At 47.3% G+C, this 15051-nt stretch overlaps 1 protein-coding gene across 1 annotated transcript in view; it reads right to left on the reverse strand.

Moving 5' to 3' along the window:
- Nucleotides 1-15051, reverse strand: part of LOC139384633 (Golgi apparatus protein 1-like) — a 46863-nt gene that overhangs the window by 18276 nt on the left and 13536 nt on the right. The window contains exons 6-11 of the mRNA XM_071129449.1: nt 13189-13375; nt 8529-8746; nt 5000-5121; nt 2949-3050; nt 1908-2061; nt 32-169 (exon numbers count right to left, since the gene is read on the reverse strand). Of these exons, the coding sequence (XP_070985550.1) occupies nt 32-169; nt 1908-2061; nt 2949-3050; nt 5000-5121; nt 8529-8746; nt 13189-13375 (921 nt within the window). The remainder of the gene's footprint in view (nt 1-31; nt 170-1907; nt 2062-2948; nt 3051-4999; nt 5122-8528; nt 8747-13188; nt 13376-15051) is intronic.

The following is a 15051-nucleotide window of genomic DNA, read 5'->3' on the forward strand; positions in this document are numbered from 1 at the left end:
CAGTGTGTGTGTGTGTGTGTGTGTCACCTACCTGTCCCGTGCCAGTCTTGTCACTACACCACTTCCCCAGGTCAGTCAAACAGCGCTTCTGGAGATCAGGGTCTAGTTTCACATCTAGCGCCCTCTGGTGGAGGATCCTCTGTACCTCTACCTTACAGTCACGAGACAGCTAAACAACACACACAGGGAACACACACACACACACACACAGGGAACACACACACACACACACACAGGGAACACACACACACACACACACACACACACACACACACACACACACACACACACACACACACACACAGGGAACACACACACACACACACACACACACACACACACAGGGAACACACACACACACACACACAGGGAACACACACACACACACACACAGGGAACACACACACACACACACACACACACACACACACACACATACACACACATACACACACACACACACACACACACACACACACACACACACACACACATACACACACATACACACACACACACACACACACACACAGGGAACACACACACACACACACACACACACACACACACACACACACACACACACACACACAGGGAACACACACACACACACACACACACACACACACACACACACACACACACACACACACACACACACACACAGGGAACACACACACACACACACACACACACACACACACACACAGGGAACACACACACACACACACACAGGGAACACACACACACACACACACACACACACACACACACACACACACACACACACACACACACACACACACATACACACACACACACACACACACACACACACACACACACACACACACACACACACACACATACCAGTGGAAGGTCATTTTTTATAACAGCACAGATATCAGATGGGATGATCATCTTGTCAGACAATATTGTAGCCATTTATGTCCATCAGATTCAGCACAGTCAGGAACGGGGCTTTAAAAACAATTACTGTCTTTACCAATCACCACCTACCACTGTCATTACCAACCACCATCACCACCTACCACTGTCATTACCACTCCCCACCACCACCTACCACTGTCATTACCAACCACCATCACCACCACTCATTACCAACCACCACCACCACCTACCACTGTCATTACCACTCCCCACCACCACCTACCACTGTCATTACCACTCCCCACCACCACCTACCACTGTCATTACCACTCCCCACCACCACCTACCACTGTCATTACCAACCACCATCACCACCTACCACTGTCATTACCAACCACCATCACCACCTACCACTGTCATTACCACTCCCCACCACCACCTACCACTGTCATAACCACTCCCCACCACCACCTACCACTGTCATTACCACTCCCCACCACCACCTACCACTGTCATAAATAACCACTCCCCACCACCACCTACCACTGTCATTACCAACCACCTACCAATGTCATTACCAACCACCTACCACTGTCATTACCACTCCCCACCACCACCTACCACTGTCATTACCAACCACCTACCAATGTCATTACCAACCACCTACCAATGTCATTACCAACCACCTACCACTGTCATTACCAACCGCCTACCACTGTCATAACCAATCACCACCACCACTTACCACTGTCATTACCAACCACCTACCAATGTCATTACCAACCACCTACCAATGTCATTACCAACCACCTACCACTGTCATTACCAACCACCTACCACTGTCATAACCAATCACCACCACCACTTACCACTGTCATTACCAACCACCTACCAATGTCATTACCAAACACCACCCTCATCTTCCTCACCACCATCTCCAACAACATGTGTTCTACCATAGTAGTAATGTGGAACCATGGGAACTAGTCCATCTTCGCTACTCCTGAATCTCTTACCCGTCGTCCCTGCTCCTCGGTGCGGTAGGCATGGCGATAGAGACACGAGAACACGGCCCCAGGTGGCATCAGCTCGCTGGTCTCATTCCAGCCGTGGGTGTGGCACAGCCGGGCAGCGTCACCCTGGCACTTCTTATACAGGATGGGGTCCAGTCTGGTAGAGGGAGGAGAGAGTTAGACAGTCTGACAGCCAGGGGGCAGTAGAGAGTTAGACAGTCTGACAGCCAGGGGGCAGTAGAGAGTTATACAGTCTGACCGCCAGGGGGCAGTAGAGAGTTAGACAGTGTGGCACTTCTACAGGATGGGGTCCAGTCTGGTAGAGGGAGGAGAGAGTTAGACAGTCTGACAGCCAGGGGGCAGTAGAGAGTTAGACAGTCTGACAGCCAGGGGGCAGTAGAGAGTTAGACAGTGTGGCACTTCTTATACAGGATGGGGTCCAGTCTGGTAGAGGGAGGAGAGAGTTAGACAGTCTGACAGCCAGGGGGCAGTAGAGAGTTAGACAGTGTCAGACCGACAGACAAGGGGGCAGTAGAGAGTTAGTGTGGCGGGGCAGTAGAGAGTTAGACAGTGGCAGACAGGGGACAGTAGAGAGTTTGACAGTGTGAGCTCCAGTAGTGTGAGCTCCAGTAGTCTGCATTCACAGTCAGGGGTTAGGGGTCAGAGGTCATGGTTGACCTACTTCCAGTCTCTAGAGATGAAGTACTGCAGCTCCAGTAGTCTGCGTTCACAGTCAGGGGTTAGGGGTCAGAGGTCATGGTTGACTTACTTCCAGTCTCTAGAGATGAAGTACTGCAGCTCCAGTAGTCTGCTTTCACAGTCAGGGGTTAAGGGTCAGGGGTCAGAGGTCATGGTTGACTTACTTCCAGTCTCTAGAGATGAAGTACTGCAGCTCCAGTAGTCTGCGTTCACAGTCAGGGGTTAAGGGTCAGGGGTCAGAGGTCATGGTTGACTTACTTCCAGTCTCTAGAGATGAAGTACTGCAGCTCCAGTAGTCTGTGTTCACAGTCAGGGGTTAGGGGTCAGAGGTCATGGTTGACTTACTTCCAGTCTCTAGAGATGAAGTACTGTAGCTCCAGTAGTCTGCGTTCACAGTCCTCCACCATCTTCTCTGTATACAGGTGCTCCATCAGGCAAGACAGGATCCTACACACACACACACAATATGGCAATGACTTTATCAACCAATCAAAAACCCATCCCCGACGCCGTGCCCAGCCTGAACATATTACTGACACCGTGCTGAACATATTACTGACACCGTGCTGAACATATTACTGACACCGTGCCCAGCCTGAACATATTACTGACACCGTGCTGAACATATTACTGACACCGTGCCCAGCCTGAACATATTACTGACACCGTGCTGAACATATTACTGACACCGTGCTGAACATATTACTGACACCGTGCCCAGCCTGAACATATTACTGACACCGTGCCAAACATATTACTGACACCGTGCCCAGCCTGAACATATTACTGACACCGTGTCCAGCCTGAACATATTACTGACACCGTGCCGAACATATTACTGATACCGTGCCCAGCCTGAACATATTACTGACACCGTGCTGAACATATTACTGACACCGTGCCGAACATATTACTGACACCGTGCCGAACATATTACTGACACCGTGCCCAGCCTGAACATATTACTGACACCGTGCTGAACATATTACTGACACCGTGCCCAGCCTGAACATATTACTGACACCGTGCCCAGCCTGAACATATTACTGACACCGTGCCGAACATATTACTGACACCGTGCTGAACATATTACTGACACCATGCTGAACATATTACTGACACCGTGCTGAACATATTACTGACACCGTGCTGAACATATTACTGACACCGTGCTGAACATATTACTGACACCGTGCCCTGCCTGAACATATTACTGACACCGTGCTGAACATATTACTGACACCGTGCTCAGCCTGAACATATTACTGACACCGTGCTCAGCCTGAACATATTACTGACACCGTGCTGAACATATTACTGACACTGTGCCGAACATATTACTGACACCGTGCTGAACATATTACTGACACCGTGCTGAACATATTACTGACACCGTGCCGAACATATTACTGACACCGTGCTGAACATATTACTGACACCGTGCTGAACATATTACTGACGCCGTGCCCAGCCTGAACATATTACTGACACCGTGCTGAACATATTACTGACACCGTGCCGAACATATTACTGACACCGTGCCGAACATATTACTGACACCGTGCTGAACATATTACTGACACCGTGCCGAACATATTACTGACACCGTGCCGAACATATTACTGACACCGTGCTGAACATATTACTGACACCGTGCTGAACATATTACTGACACCGTGCCGAACATATTACTGACACCGTGCCGAACATATTACTGACACCGTGCCCAGCCTGAACATATTACTGACACCGTGCTGAACATATTACTGACACCGTGCTGAACATATTACTGACACCATGCTGAACATATTACTGACACCGTGCCGAACATATTACTGACACCGTGCCCAGCCTGAACATATTACTGACACCGTGCTGAACATATTACTGACACCGTGCCCAGCCTGAACATATTACTGACACCGTGCCGAACATATTACTGACACCGTGCCCAGCCTGAACATATTACTGACACCGTGCCGAACATATTACTGACACCGTGCTGAACATATTACTGACACCGTGCCCAGCCTGAACATATTACTGACACCGTGCTGAACATATTACTGACACCGTGCTGAACATATTACTGACACCGTGCTGAACATATTACTGACACCGTGCCGAACACCTGCCAACCTGCCAGTGGCCTGTTGTTCAAGACAAAGACAACAGTGATATTCCTGACAGGTAACAAACCCCTTTATTCTGAACTGACTGACACAGCAGGAAAGACACAGCTGGAGGTGCCGCCAACCATCACAGGTAGAAAAGACGTGTGCATTTACTCAGCGTCTGTGTCTGCGTGCATCTGAGATCACAGTACTCACAAACGTGTGTGTGCATGCGATTGTTCTTCTGTGTGTGTGTGTGTGTGTGTGTGTGATGGTACTCACATGGGGTCCCCGCTGCGGATGTGTTTGCAGGCCGTCTGGATAACAGACTCACAGGCTTCGTTCAGGGCCCGGTCTATCCTGTAGTCTGATCCAGGATCAGCTGACTGGATCAAGGTCTGGAGCTGAGGGACGATACTACTAGATTTACAATAACATCGCTACTAGATTTACAATAACATCACTACTAGAATTACAATAACATCACTACTAGAATTACAATAACATCACTACTAGATTTACAATAACATCACTACTAGATTTACAATAACATCACTACTAGATTTACAATAACACCACTACCAGATTTACAATAACATCACTACTAGATTTACAATAACACCACTACTAGATTTACAATAACACCACTACTAGATTTACAACAACACCACTACCAGATTTACAACAACACCACTACTAGATTTACAACAACACCACTACCAGATTTACAACAACACCACTACCAGATTTACAACAACACCACTACCAGATTTACAATAACAATACTAGTTTATTTGCAATAAAACACTACTTTATTTACAATAACAATAGTACTAGATTTACAATAACACCACTAATTTATTTACAATAAAACACTACTTTATTTACAATAAAAATAATACTAGATTTACAATAACAATACTACTAGATTTCTACTGTAAGGGCTGCGGCAGTGTATGAAAACACATACAGCCCCATCAGCCTCATCTCCAGTGTATGAAAACACATACAGCCCCATCAGCCCCATCAGCCTCATCTCCAGTGTATGAAAACACATACAGCCCCATCAGCCCCATCTCCAGTGTATGAAAACACATACAGCCCCATCAGCCCCATCTCCAGTGTATGAAAACACATACAGCCCCATCAGCCCCATCAGCCTCATCTCCAGTGTATGAAAACACATACAGCCCCATCAGCCCCATCTCCAGTGTATGAAAACACATACAGCCCCATCAGCCCCATCTCCAGTGTATGAAACACATACAGCCCCATCAGCCTCATCTCCAGTGTATGAAACACATACAGCCCCATCAGCCCCATCTCCAGTGTATGAAAACACATACAGCCCCATCAGCCCCATCTCCAGTGTATGAAACACATACAGCCCCATCAGCCCCATCTCCAGTGTATGAAAACACATACAGCCCCATCAGCCCCATCTCCAGTGTATGAAAACACATACAGCCCCATCAGCCCCATCAGCCTCATCTCCAGTGTATGAAAACACATACAGCCCCATCAGCCCCATCAGCCTCATCTCCAGTGTATGAAAACACATACAGCCCCATCAGCCTCATCTCCAGTGTATGAAAACACATACAGCCCCATCAGCCTCATCTCCAGTGTATGAAACACAAACAGCCCCATCAGCCCCATCTCCAGTGTATGAAACACATACAGCCCCATCAGCCCCATCAGCCTCATCTCCAGTGTATGAAAACACATACAGCCCCATCAGCCTCATCTCCAGTGTATGAAAACACATACAGCCCCATCAGCCTCATCTCCAGTGTATGAAAACACATACAGTCCCATCAGCCCCATCTCCAGTGTATGAAACACATACAGCCCCATCAGCCCCATCAGCCCCATCTCCAGTGTATGAAAACACATACAGCCCCATCAGCCCCATCAGCCTCATCTCCAGTGTATGAAAACACATACAGCCCCATCAGCCTCATCTCCAGTGTATGAAACACATACAGCCCCATCAGCCCCATCAGCCTCATCGCCAGTGTATGAAAACACATACAGCCCCATCAGCCTCATCTCCAGTGTATGAAAACACATACAGCCCCATCAGCCTCATCTCCAGTGTATGAAAACACATACAGCCCCATCAGCCCCATCTCCAGTGTATGAAAACACATACAGCCCCATCAGCCCCATCAGCCTCATCTCCAGTGTATGAAAACGCATACAGCCCCATCAGCCCCATCTCCAGTGTATGAAAACACATACAGCCCCATCAGCCCCATCAGCCTCATCTCCAGTGTATGAAAACGCATACAGCCCCATCAGCCTCATCTCCAGTGTATGAAAACGCATACAGCCCCATCAGCCCCATCAGCCTCATCTCAGGTGTATGAAAACACATACAGCCCCATCAGCCTCATCTCCAGTGTATGAAAACACATACAGCCCCATCAGCCTCATCTCCAGTGTATGAAAACACATACAGCCCCATCAGCCTCATCTCCACATTCTAGTCAGTGGGAACAGCAAATACAGATCTTTAGAAACCAGACAAAAGTTGAGCCTGCTCATGCCATTTGCTGTGTATCTGTACGTGTGTCTATGCATGCCTGTTTCCAGTGTGTCTGTGTGTGTGTGTGTCCAGTGCCTTCAGAAAGTATTCATATCCCCTGACGTATTCTACATTTTGTTGTTACAGCCGGAATCCAAAATGGGTTAAATAGATTTTTGGGATCTCACCCATCTACACACAATGCCCCATAAAAACATGTTTTTAGTTAGCAAATATATAGAACATTTTAAACAGAAATCTCTCATTTACATCAGTATTCACACCCGAGTCAATACTTTACATCCGTATTCACACTCGTGAGTCAAGCACCTTTAGCAGTGATTACAGCTGGGTGCAGTTCTGGGTCTAAGAGATTTCCACACCTGGATTCTCTAGCATTTGCCCATTATTATGTTCAAAATTCTTCAAGCTCTGTCAAATTGGTTGTTGATCATTGCTAGACAACCATTTTCAGGTCTTGCCATAGATTTTCAAGTAAATTTAAGTTAAAACTGTAACTCGGGCCACTCAGGAACATTCACTGTCTTCTTGGTAAGCAACTCCAGTGTAGATTCGGCCTTGTGTTTTAGGTTATTTTCCTGCTGAAAAGGTGAATTCATCTCCCAGTGTCTGGTGGAAAGCGGACTAAACCAGGTTTTCCTTTAGGATTTTGCCTGTGTTAATAGCTCCATTCCATTCCTGAAAAACTCCCCGGTCCTTAACGATGACAAGCATACCCATAACATGATGCAGCCACCACTATGCTTGAAAATATGTAGAGTGTTACTGAGTAATGTGTTTTATTGGATTTGCCCCAAACATGACTTTTTGTCCTGACTACAAAGTGTTCATCGCTTTGCCACATTTTTTGCAGTATTACTTTAGCACCTTGTTACAAACATGTTTTGGAATAATTGTATTCTGTACAGGCTTCCTTCTTTTCGCTCTGTCATGTAGGTTATTATTGTGGAGTAACTACAATGTTGTTGATCCATCCTCAGTTTTCTCCTATCACAGCCACTAAACACTGTAACTGTTTTACAGTCACCTTTGATGGTGAAATCTTCATTTTTAATTCATTTGAAGAAAAACAACACCATTCCACTATAGGGTATTGTGATGTCATTATGGGGTATTGTGATGTCATTATAGGGTATTGTGTGTAGGCCAATGACATCCCAACTTAATCCATGTTAGGTTGTAACACAACAAAATTTTGAAAAAGTCCAGGGGTGTGAATACTTTCTGAAGGCACTGTGTCGCCAGCGTGCATCGTCTCACCGCGCTCTGACAGAGTCCGTCCACTGTGCTTCCCTTGTCCCCCCGGCCCACCCTCATCAGACAGTGGAGGGTACGTCCTTTCCTGTGGAGTCCGGAGCAGTGGGTCTCGATGTCCCCTCTACAGTGGAGCACTATTTCTGGACTCAGAGAGAAATCCTCTATCAGCATCCTACGGTACTCCAACATCTCCCCCTGGCAGTCCTCAGACACTGTACGACCTGGGGAGAGAGGAGGGGATAGGTTAGAGAGGCATTCAGACCAGCATCCTGGGGAGACCTGGGGAGAGAGGAGGGGATAGGGTTGAGAGGCATTCAGACCAGCATCCTGGAGACCTGGGGAGAGAGGAGGGGATAGGATTGAGAGGCATTCAGACCAGCATCCTGGGGAGACCTGGGGAGAGAGGAAGGGATAGGTTAGAGAGGCATTCAGACCAGCATCCTGGGGAGACCTGGGGTGTACGACCTGGGAGGAGTACGACCTGGAAGGAGTACGACCTGGGAGGAGTACGGGGGGGAGTACGAGCTGGGGGGAGTACGACCTGGGAGGACTACGACCTGGTTAGAGAGACATTCAGAAAGTATTCAGACTCCTTCACGTTTTCCACATTTTATGTTACAGACTTTTTCTAAAAAGGATTAAAGTATTGTTTTTCCCCATCAATCTACAACACAATACCCCATAATGACAAACCGAAAACAAATTTTTAGAAATTAAAAAACAGAAAGGTCTTATTTACATAAGTATTCAGACTCTTTGCTCTGAGACTTGAAATGGATCATCCTTGAGCAGTTTCTACAACTTGATTGGAGTCCACCTGTGGTAAATTCAATTGATTGGACATGATTTAGAAATACACACACCTGTCTATATGAGGTCCCACAGTTGACAGTGCATGTCAGAGCAAAATCCAAGCAATGAGGTCGAAGGAATTGTCCCTAGAGCTCTGAGACAGGATTGTGTCGAGGCACAGATCTGGGGAAGGGTACCAAAACATTTCTGCAGCATTGAAGGTTCCCAAGAACACAGTGGTCTCCATCATTCCTAAAATGAAGAAGTTTGGAATCACCGACTCTTCCGAGAGCTGGCCACCTGGCCAAACTGAGTAATCGGGGAGAAGGGCCTTGGTCGGGGAGAAGGGCCTTGGTCTGACAGAGCTCCAGAGTTCCTCTGTGGAGATGGGAGAATCTTCTAGAAGGACAACCATCTCTGCAGCACTCCACCGATCAGGCCTTTACAGTAGAGTGGCCAGACAGAAGCCACATGACAGCCCGCTTGGAGTTTGCCAAAAGGGGCCTAAAGGGCTTTCAGACTGAGAAACAAGATTCTCTGCTCTGATGAAACCAAGATTGAATTCTTTGGCCTGACTGCCAAGCGTAAAACATGGTGGTGGCAGCATCATGCTGTGGGGATGTTTTTCAGCGGCAGGGACTGGGAGACTAGTCAGGATTGAGGGAAAGACGAATGGAGCAAAGTACAGAGAGAGATCCTTGATGAAAACCTGCTCCAGAGCGCTCAGGTCCTCAGACTGGTGCGAAGGTTCACCTTCCAACAGGACAACGACACTAAGCACACAGCCAAGACAGCGCAGGAGTGGCTTCAAGACTAGTCTCTGAATGTGCAGTGACGCTCCCCATCCAACCTGACAGAGTTTGAGAGGATCTGAAAAAGAAGACTGGGAGAAACTCCCCCAATACAGGTGTACCAAGCTTGTAGTGTCATACCCAAGAAGACTTGAGGCTGTAATCACTGCTAAAGGTGCTTCAACAAAGTACTGAGTAAAGGGTCTGAATGTCTAAAAACCTGTTTTGGGTTTGTCATTATGGGTCATTCTGTGTAGATTGATGAGGATAAAAATGATCATTTATTTTTGAATAAGGCTGTAATGTAACAAATGCAGAAGAAGTCAAGGTGTCTGAATACTTTTCAAATGCTCTGTAAATGAGGGGTGATAAACGCCATAAATGAACATGTGAACGTGATTTTTTTTAAATATATTTTTTACTTAAATGTGTAAATGTGTTATTTTTTGGACCATTCAACCATGAGTAATAGTGCGTTTTATTTTGTGAAGTGGTTTCTTGCATCAAACAGTCATCTTGTCTAAAGGACAAGTGGATAAACAGGTTGATGTCAAGCCCTGCAAGTCTCATGGAATGGAGGCCTACATTGGTACCACACATTGGCTGCTACTGTCGGCTGAATGATAGAACAGCTGTTAACATGTTATGGAATGGAGGCCTACATTGGTACCACACATTGGCTGCTACTGTCGGCTGAATGATAGAACAGCTGTTAACATGTTATGGAATGGAGGCCTACATTGGTACCACACATTGGCTGCTACTGTCGGCTGAATGATAGAACAGCTGTTAACATGTTATGGAATGGAGGCCTACATTGGTACCACACATTGGCTGCTACTGTCGGCTGAATGACAGAACAGCTGTTAACATGTTATGGAATGGAGGCCTACATTGGTACCACACATTGGCTGCTACTGTCGGCTGAATGATAGAACAGCTGTTAACATGTTATGGAATGGAGGCCTACATTGGTACCACACATTGGCTGCTACTGTCGGCTGAATGATAGAACAGCTGTTAACATGTTATGGAATGGAGGCCTACATTGGTACCACACATTGGCTGCTACTGTCGGCTGAATGATAGAACAGCTGTTAACATGTTATGGAATGGAGGCCTACATTGGTACCACACATTGGCTGCTACTGTCGGCTGAATGACAGAACAGCTGTTAACATGTTATGGAATGGAGGCCTACATTGGTACCACACATTGGCTGCTACTGTCGGCTGAATGACAGAACAGCTGTTAACATGTTATGGAATGGAGGCCTACATTGGTACCACACATTGGCTGCTACTGTCGGCTGAATGACAGAACAGCTGTTAACATGTTATGGAATGGAGGCCTACATTGGTACCACACATTGGCTGCTACTGTCGGCTGAATGATAGAACAGCTATTTTCATGTTAAAATGTTACGGGATGCATTTTCTCCATTGTTTCTGATGGTAGGCCTACATTATGATCAAATAGACACAGCAGCCTACTTGGCCACTGTTAAAACTGTAACTGAAAGCGGGTACAACCTCAGTGTTCACAGTAAAACTGTAACTTAAAGCAGGTACAGCCTCAGTGTTCACAGTAAAACTGTAACTTAAAGCAGCTACAGCCTCAGTGTTCACAGTAAAACTAACTTAAAGCAGCTACAGCCTCAGTGTTCACAGTAAACCTGTAACTTAAAGCAGCTACAGCATCAGTGTTCACAGTAAAACTAACTAAAAGCAGGTACAGCCTCAGTGTTCACAGTAAACGCATGCTGGAAGTTGCACAGCATTTTCACAACGTTCACATTTGAGCAGACCTGAAATCTGGATGGTGACGAAAACATTGAGGGAACATTATAACAATAGGAAGCGTGAACGTCTGATTCATTCAGTTCCTAACAGCTGCGTTCACTCCACAATATAACAGGACCCTGCACAAACAAGACCCTGAACAAACAGGACCCTGAACAAACAGGACCCTGCACAAACAGGACCCTGCACAAACAGGACCCTGAACAAACAGGACCCTGCACAAACAGGACCCTGCACAAACAGGACCCTGCACAAACAGGACCCTGCACAAACAGGACCCTGCACAAACAGGACCCTGCACAAACAGGACCCTGCACAAACAGGACCCTGAACAAACAGGACCCTGAACAAACAGGACCCTGAACAAACAGGACCCTGAACAAACAGGACCCTGAACTAACAGGACCCTGAACAAACAGGACCCTGAACAAACAGGACCCTGAACAAACAGGACCCTGAACAAACAGGACCCTGCACAAACAGGACCCTGAACAAACAGGACCCGGCACAAACAGGACCCTGCACAAACAGGACCCTGCACTGTTTACCATCGGTCAAGGTGGGGGGGGTTATAATGCCTGTATACAAACACATTAACCACACAACTTATTGTTCATTGGGTCCGCATTCATTAGGTTAAAGGTCACTGACCTGTCATTTCCTTCATGTTAGGCTATAAAGCAGAAACATAAAGCAGCATTCGATCAGGTTGGTGAATTAAAACATATTTTAAATCGATCTCGTTCTTGGGAGTCTTAACATAGCTAGATATATTTGTTACAATGAATGTAGACCCACTGAACAACAAGTTATGTGGTTCGTGTGTTTCTATACAGGCATTATAACCCCCAGGGGTCCTGTTAGTACAGTGGCTATTATATTGTGGAGTGAATTCCATTAACGCAGCTGTTAGGAACTGAATTAAAATCAGACACTTCGTATCGTTACACATAAACAATAAAAATATATATTTTTAAATGCACACGTTCAAGTCACACCTTCAAGTATCAACCCTCAAACATTAACCGTTGAATGTGTGTACATGTGTTTGGCATTTATCACCCCTCATACACATGTATACACATTCAACAGTTAATGTATGGCATTTATCACCCCTCATACACATTCAACAGTTAATGTATGGCATTTATAACCTCTCATACACATTCAACAGTTAATGTATGGCATTTATAACCTCTAATACACATGTACACACACACTCTCTCTTCCACCCATCCGTGTACAGCAGACTCCACGCACTCTCTCTCCTCCACCCACCCCTGTGTACAGCAGACTCCAGGCATAGTAGCAGATATGATAGTCGTGCCTCTCTAGCGCGGGGCATGTTGGTGTCCAGGTTACAGCGGTGCTTCCTGAGGTCAGCCTTACAGGCCTTGGTCAGAGAGTAGCTAACCTTGTAGTCCTGGGTTATCAGCTTCTGACGCGTGGTCAGGGCCTCTCGACACTGAGGGAGGGAGGGAGGGAGGGGAGGAAGAGAGGGAGGGAGGGGAGGTAGAGAGGGAGGGAGGGGAGGGAGAGAGGGAGGGAGGGAGGGGAGGAAGAGAGGGAGGGAGGGGAGGAAGAGAGGGAGGGGGGAGGAGAGAGAGAGGGGAGGAGAGAGGGAGGGAGGGGAGGAAGAGAGGGAGGGAGGGGAGGGAAGAGAGGGAGGGAGGGGAGGAAGAGAGGGAGGGAGGGGAGGAAGAGAGGGAGGGAGGGAGGAAGAGAGGGAGGGAGGGGAGGAAGAGAGGGAGAGGGGAGGAGAGAGGGAGGGAGGGGAATAAGAGAGGGAGAGGGGAGGAGAGAGGGAGGGAGGGGAGGAAGAGAGGGAGAGGGGAGGAAGTGAGGGAGAGGGGAGGAAGAGATGGAGAGGGGAGGAAGAGAGAGGGAGAGGGGAGGAGAGGAGAGAGGGAGAGGGGAGGAAGAGAGAGGGAGAGGGGAGGAGAGAGGGGGGGGGGGAGAGGGAGAGGGGAGGAGAGACAGAGAAGTATTAGTCATTGTCACATGAAAAGAGAGCTTTTACACACGTCCAAATATGGCATAGGAGCTGGGGAAAAATGACAGCTTGAGAAAGAAGATGTCTGCTCACTGTTGGCCGCCCCTTTAATGACCCTTTACTATAGCCTTTAGTTCAACACCCAACCAATGTTGGCCGCCCCTTTAATGACCCTTTACTAAAGCCTGTAGTTCAACACCCAACCACTGTTGGCCGCCCCTTTAATGACCCTTTACTAAAGCCTGTAGTTCAACACCCAACCACTGTTGGCCGCCCCTTTAATGACCCTTTACTAAAGCCTGTAGTTCAACACCCAACCACTGTTGGCCGCCCCTTTAATGACCCTTTACTAAAGCCTGTAGTTCAACACCCAACCACTGTTGGCCGCCCCTTTAAGGACCCTTTACTAAAGCCTGTAGTTCAACACCCAACCACTGTTGGCCGCCCCTTTAATGACCCTTTACTAAAGCCTGTAGTTCAACACCCAACCACTGTTGGCCGCCCCTTTAATGACCCTTTACTAAAGCCTGTATTTCAACACCCAACCACTGTTGGCCGCCCCTTTAACGACCCTTTACTAAAGCCTGTAGTTCAACACCCAACCACTGTTGGCCGCACCTTTAACGACCCTTTACTAAAGCCTGTAGTTCAACACCCAACCACTGTTGGCCGCCCCTTTAATGACCCTTTACTAAAGCCTGTAGTTCAACACCCAACCACTGTTGGCTTCCCCTTTAATGACCCTTTACTAAAGCCTGTAGTTCAACACCCAACCACTGTTGGCCGCCCCTTTACTAAAGCCTGTAGTTCAACACCCAACCACTGTTGGCCGCCCCTTTAATGACCCTTTAATAAAGCCTGTAGTTCAACACCCAACCACTGTTGGCCGCCCCTTTAATGACCCTTTACTAAAGCCTGTATTTCAACACTCAACCACTGTTGGCCGCCCCTTTAATGACCCTTTACTAAAGCCTGTAGTTCAACACTCAACCACTGAAAGCTTCATCAAAGCTGTTGACAGCATGTAGCTTCATTCTTATTCACAGTCCTGACCACACATCTCCCTCTCTCCCAGCCTAACACAGTCCTGACCACACATCTCCCTCCCTCCCAGCCTAACACAGTCCTGACCACACATCTCCCTCTCT

This window comes from Oncorhynchus clarkii, chromosome 26, assembly GCF_045791955.1.
Source record: "Oncorhynchus clarkii lewisi isolate Uvic-CL-2024 chromosome 26, UVic_Ocla_1.0, whole genome shotgun sequence".
In the NCBI taxonomy this organism is placed as follows: domain Eukaryota; kingdom Metazoa; phylum Chordata; class Actinopteri; order Salmoniformes; family Salmonidae; genus Oncorhynchus; species Oncorhynchus clarkii.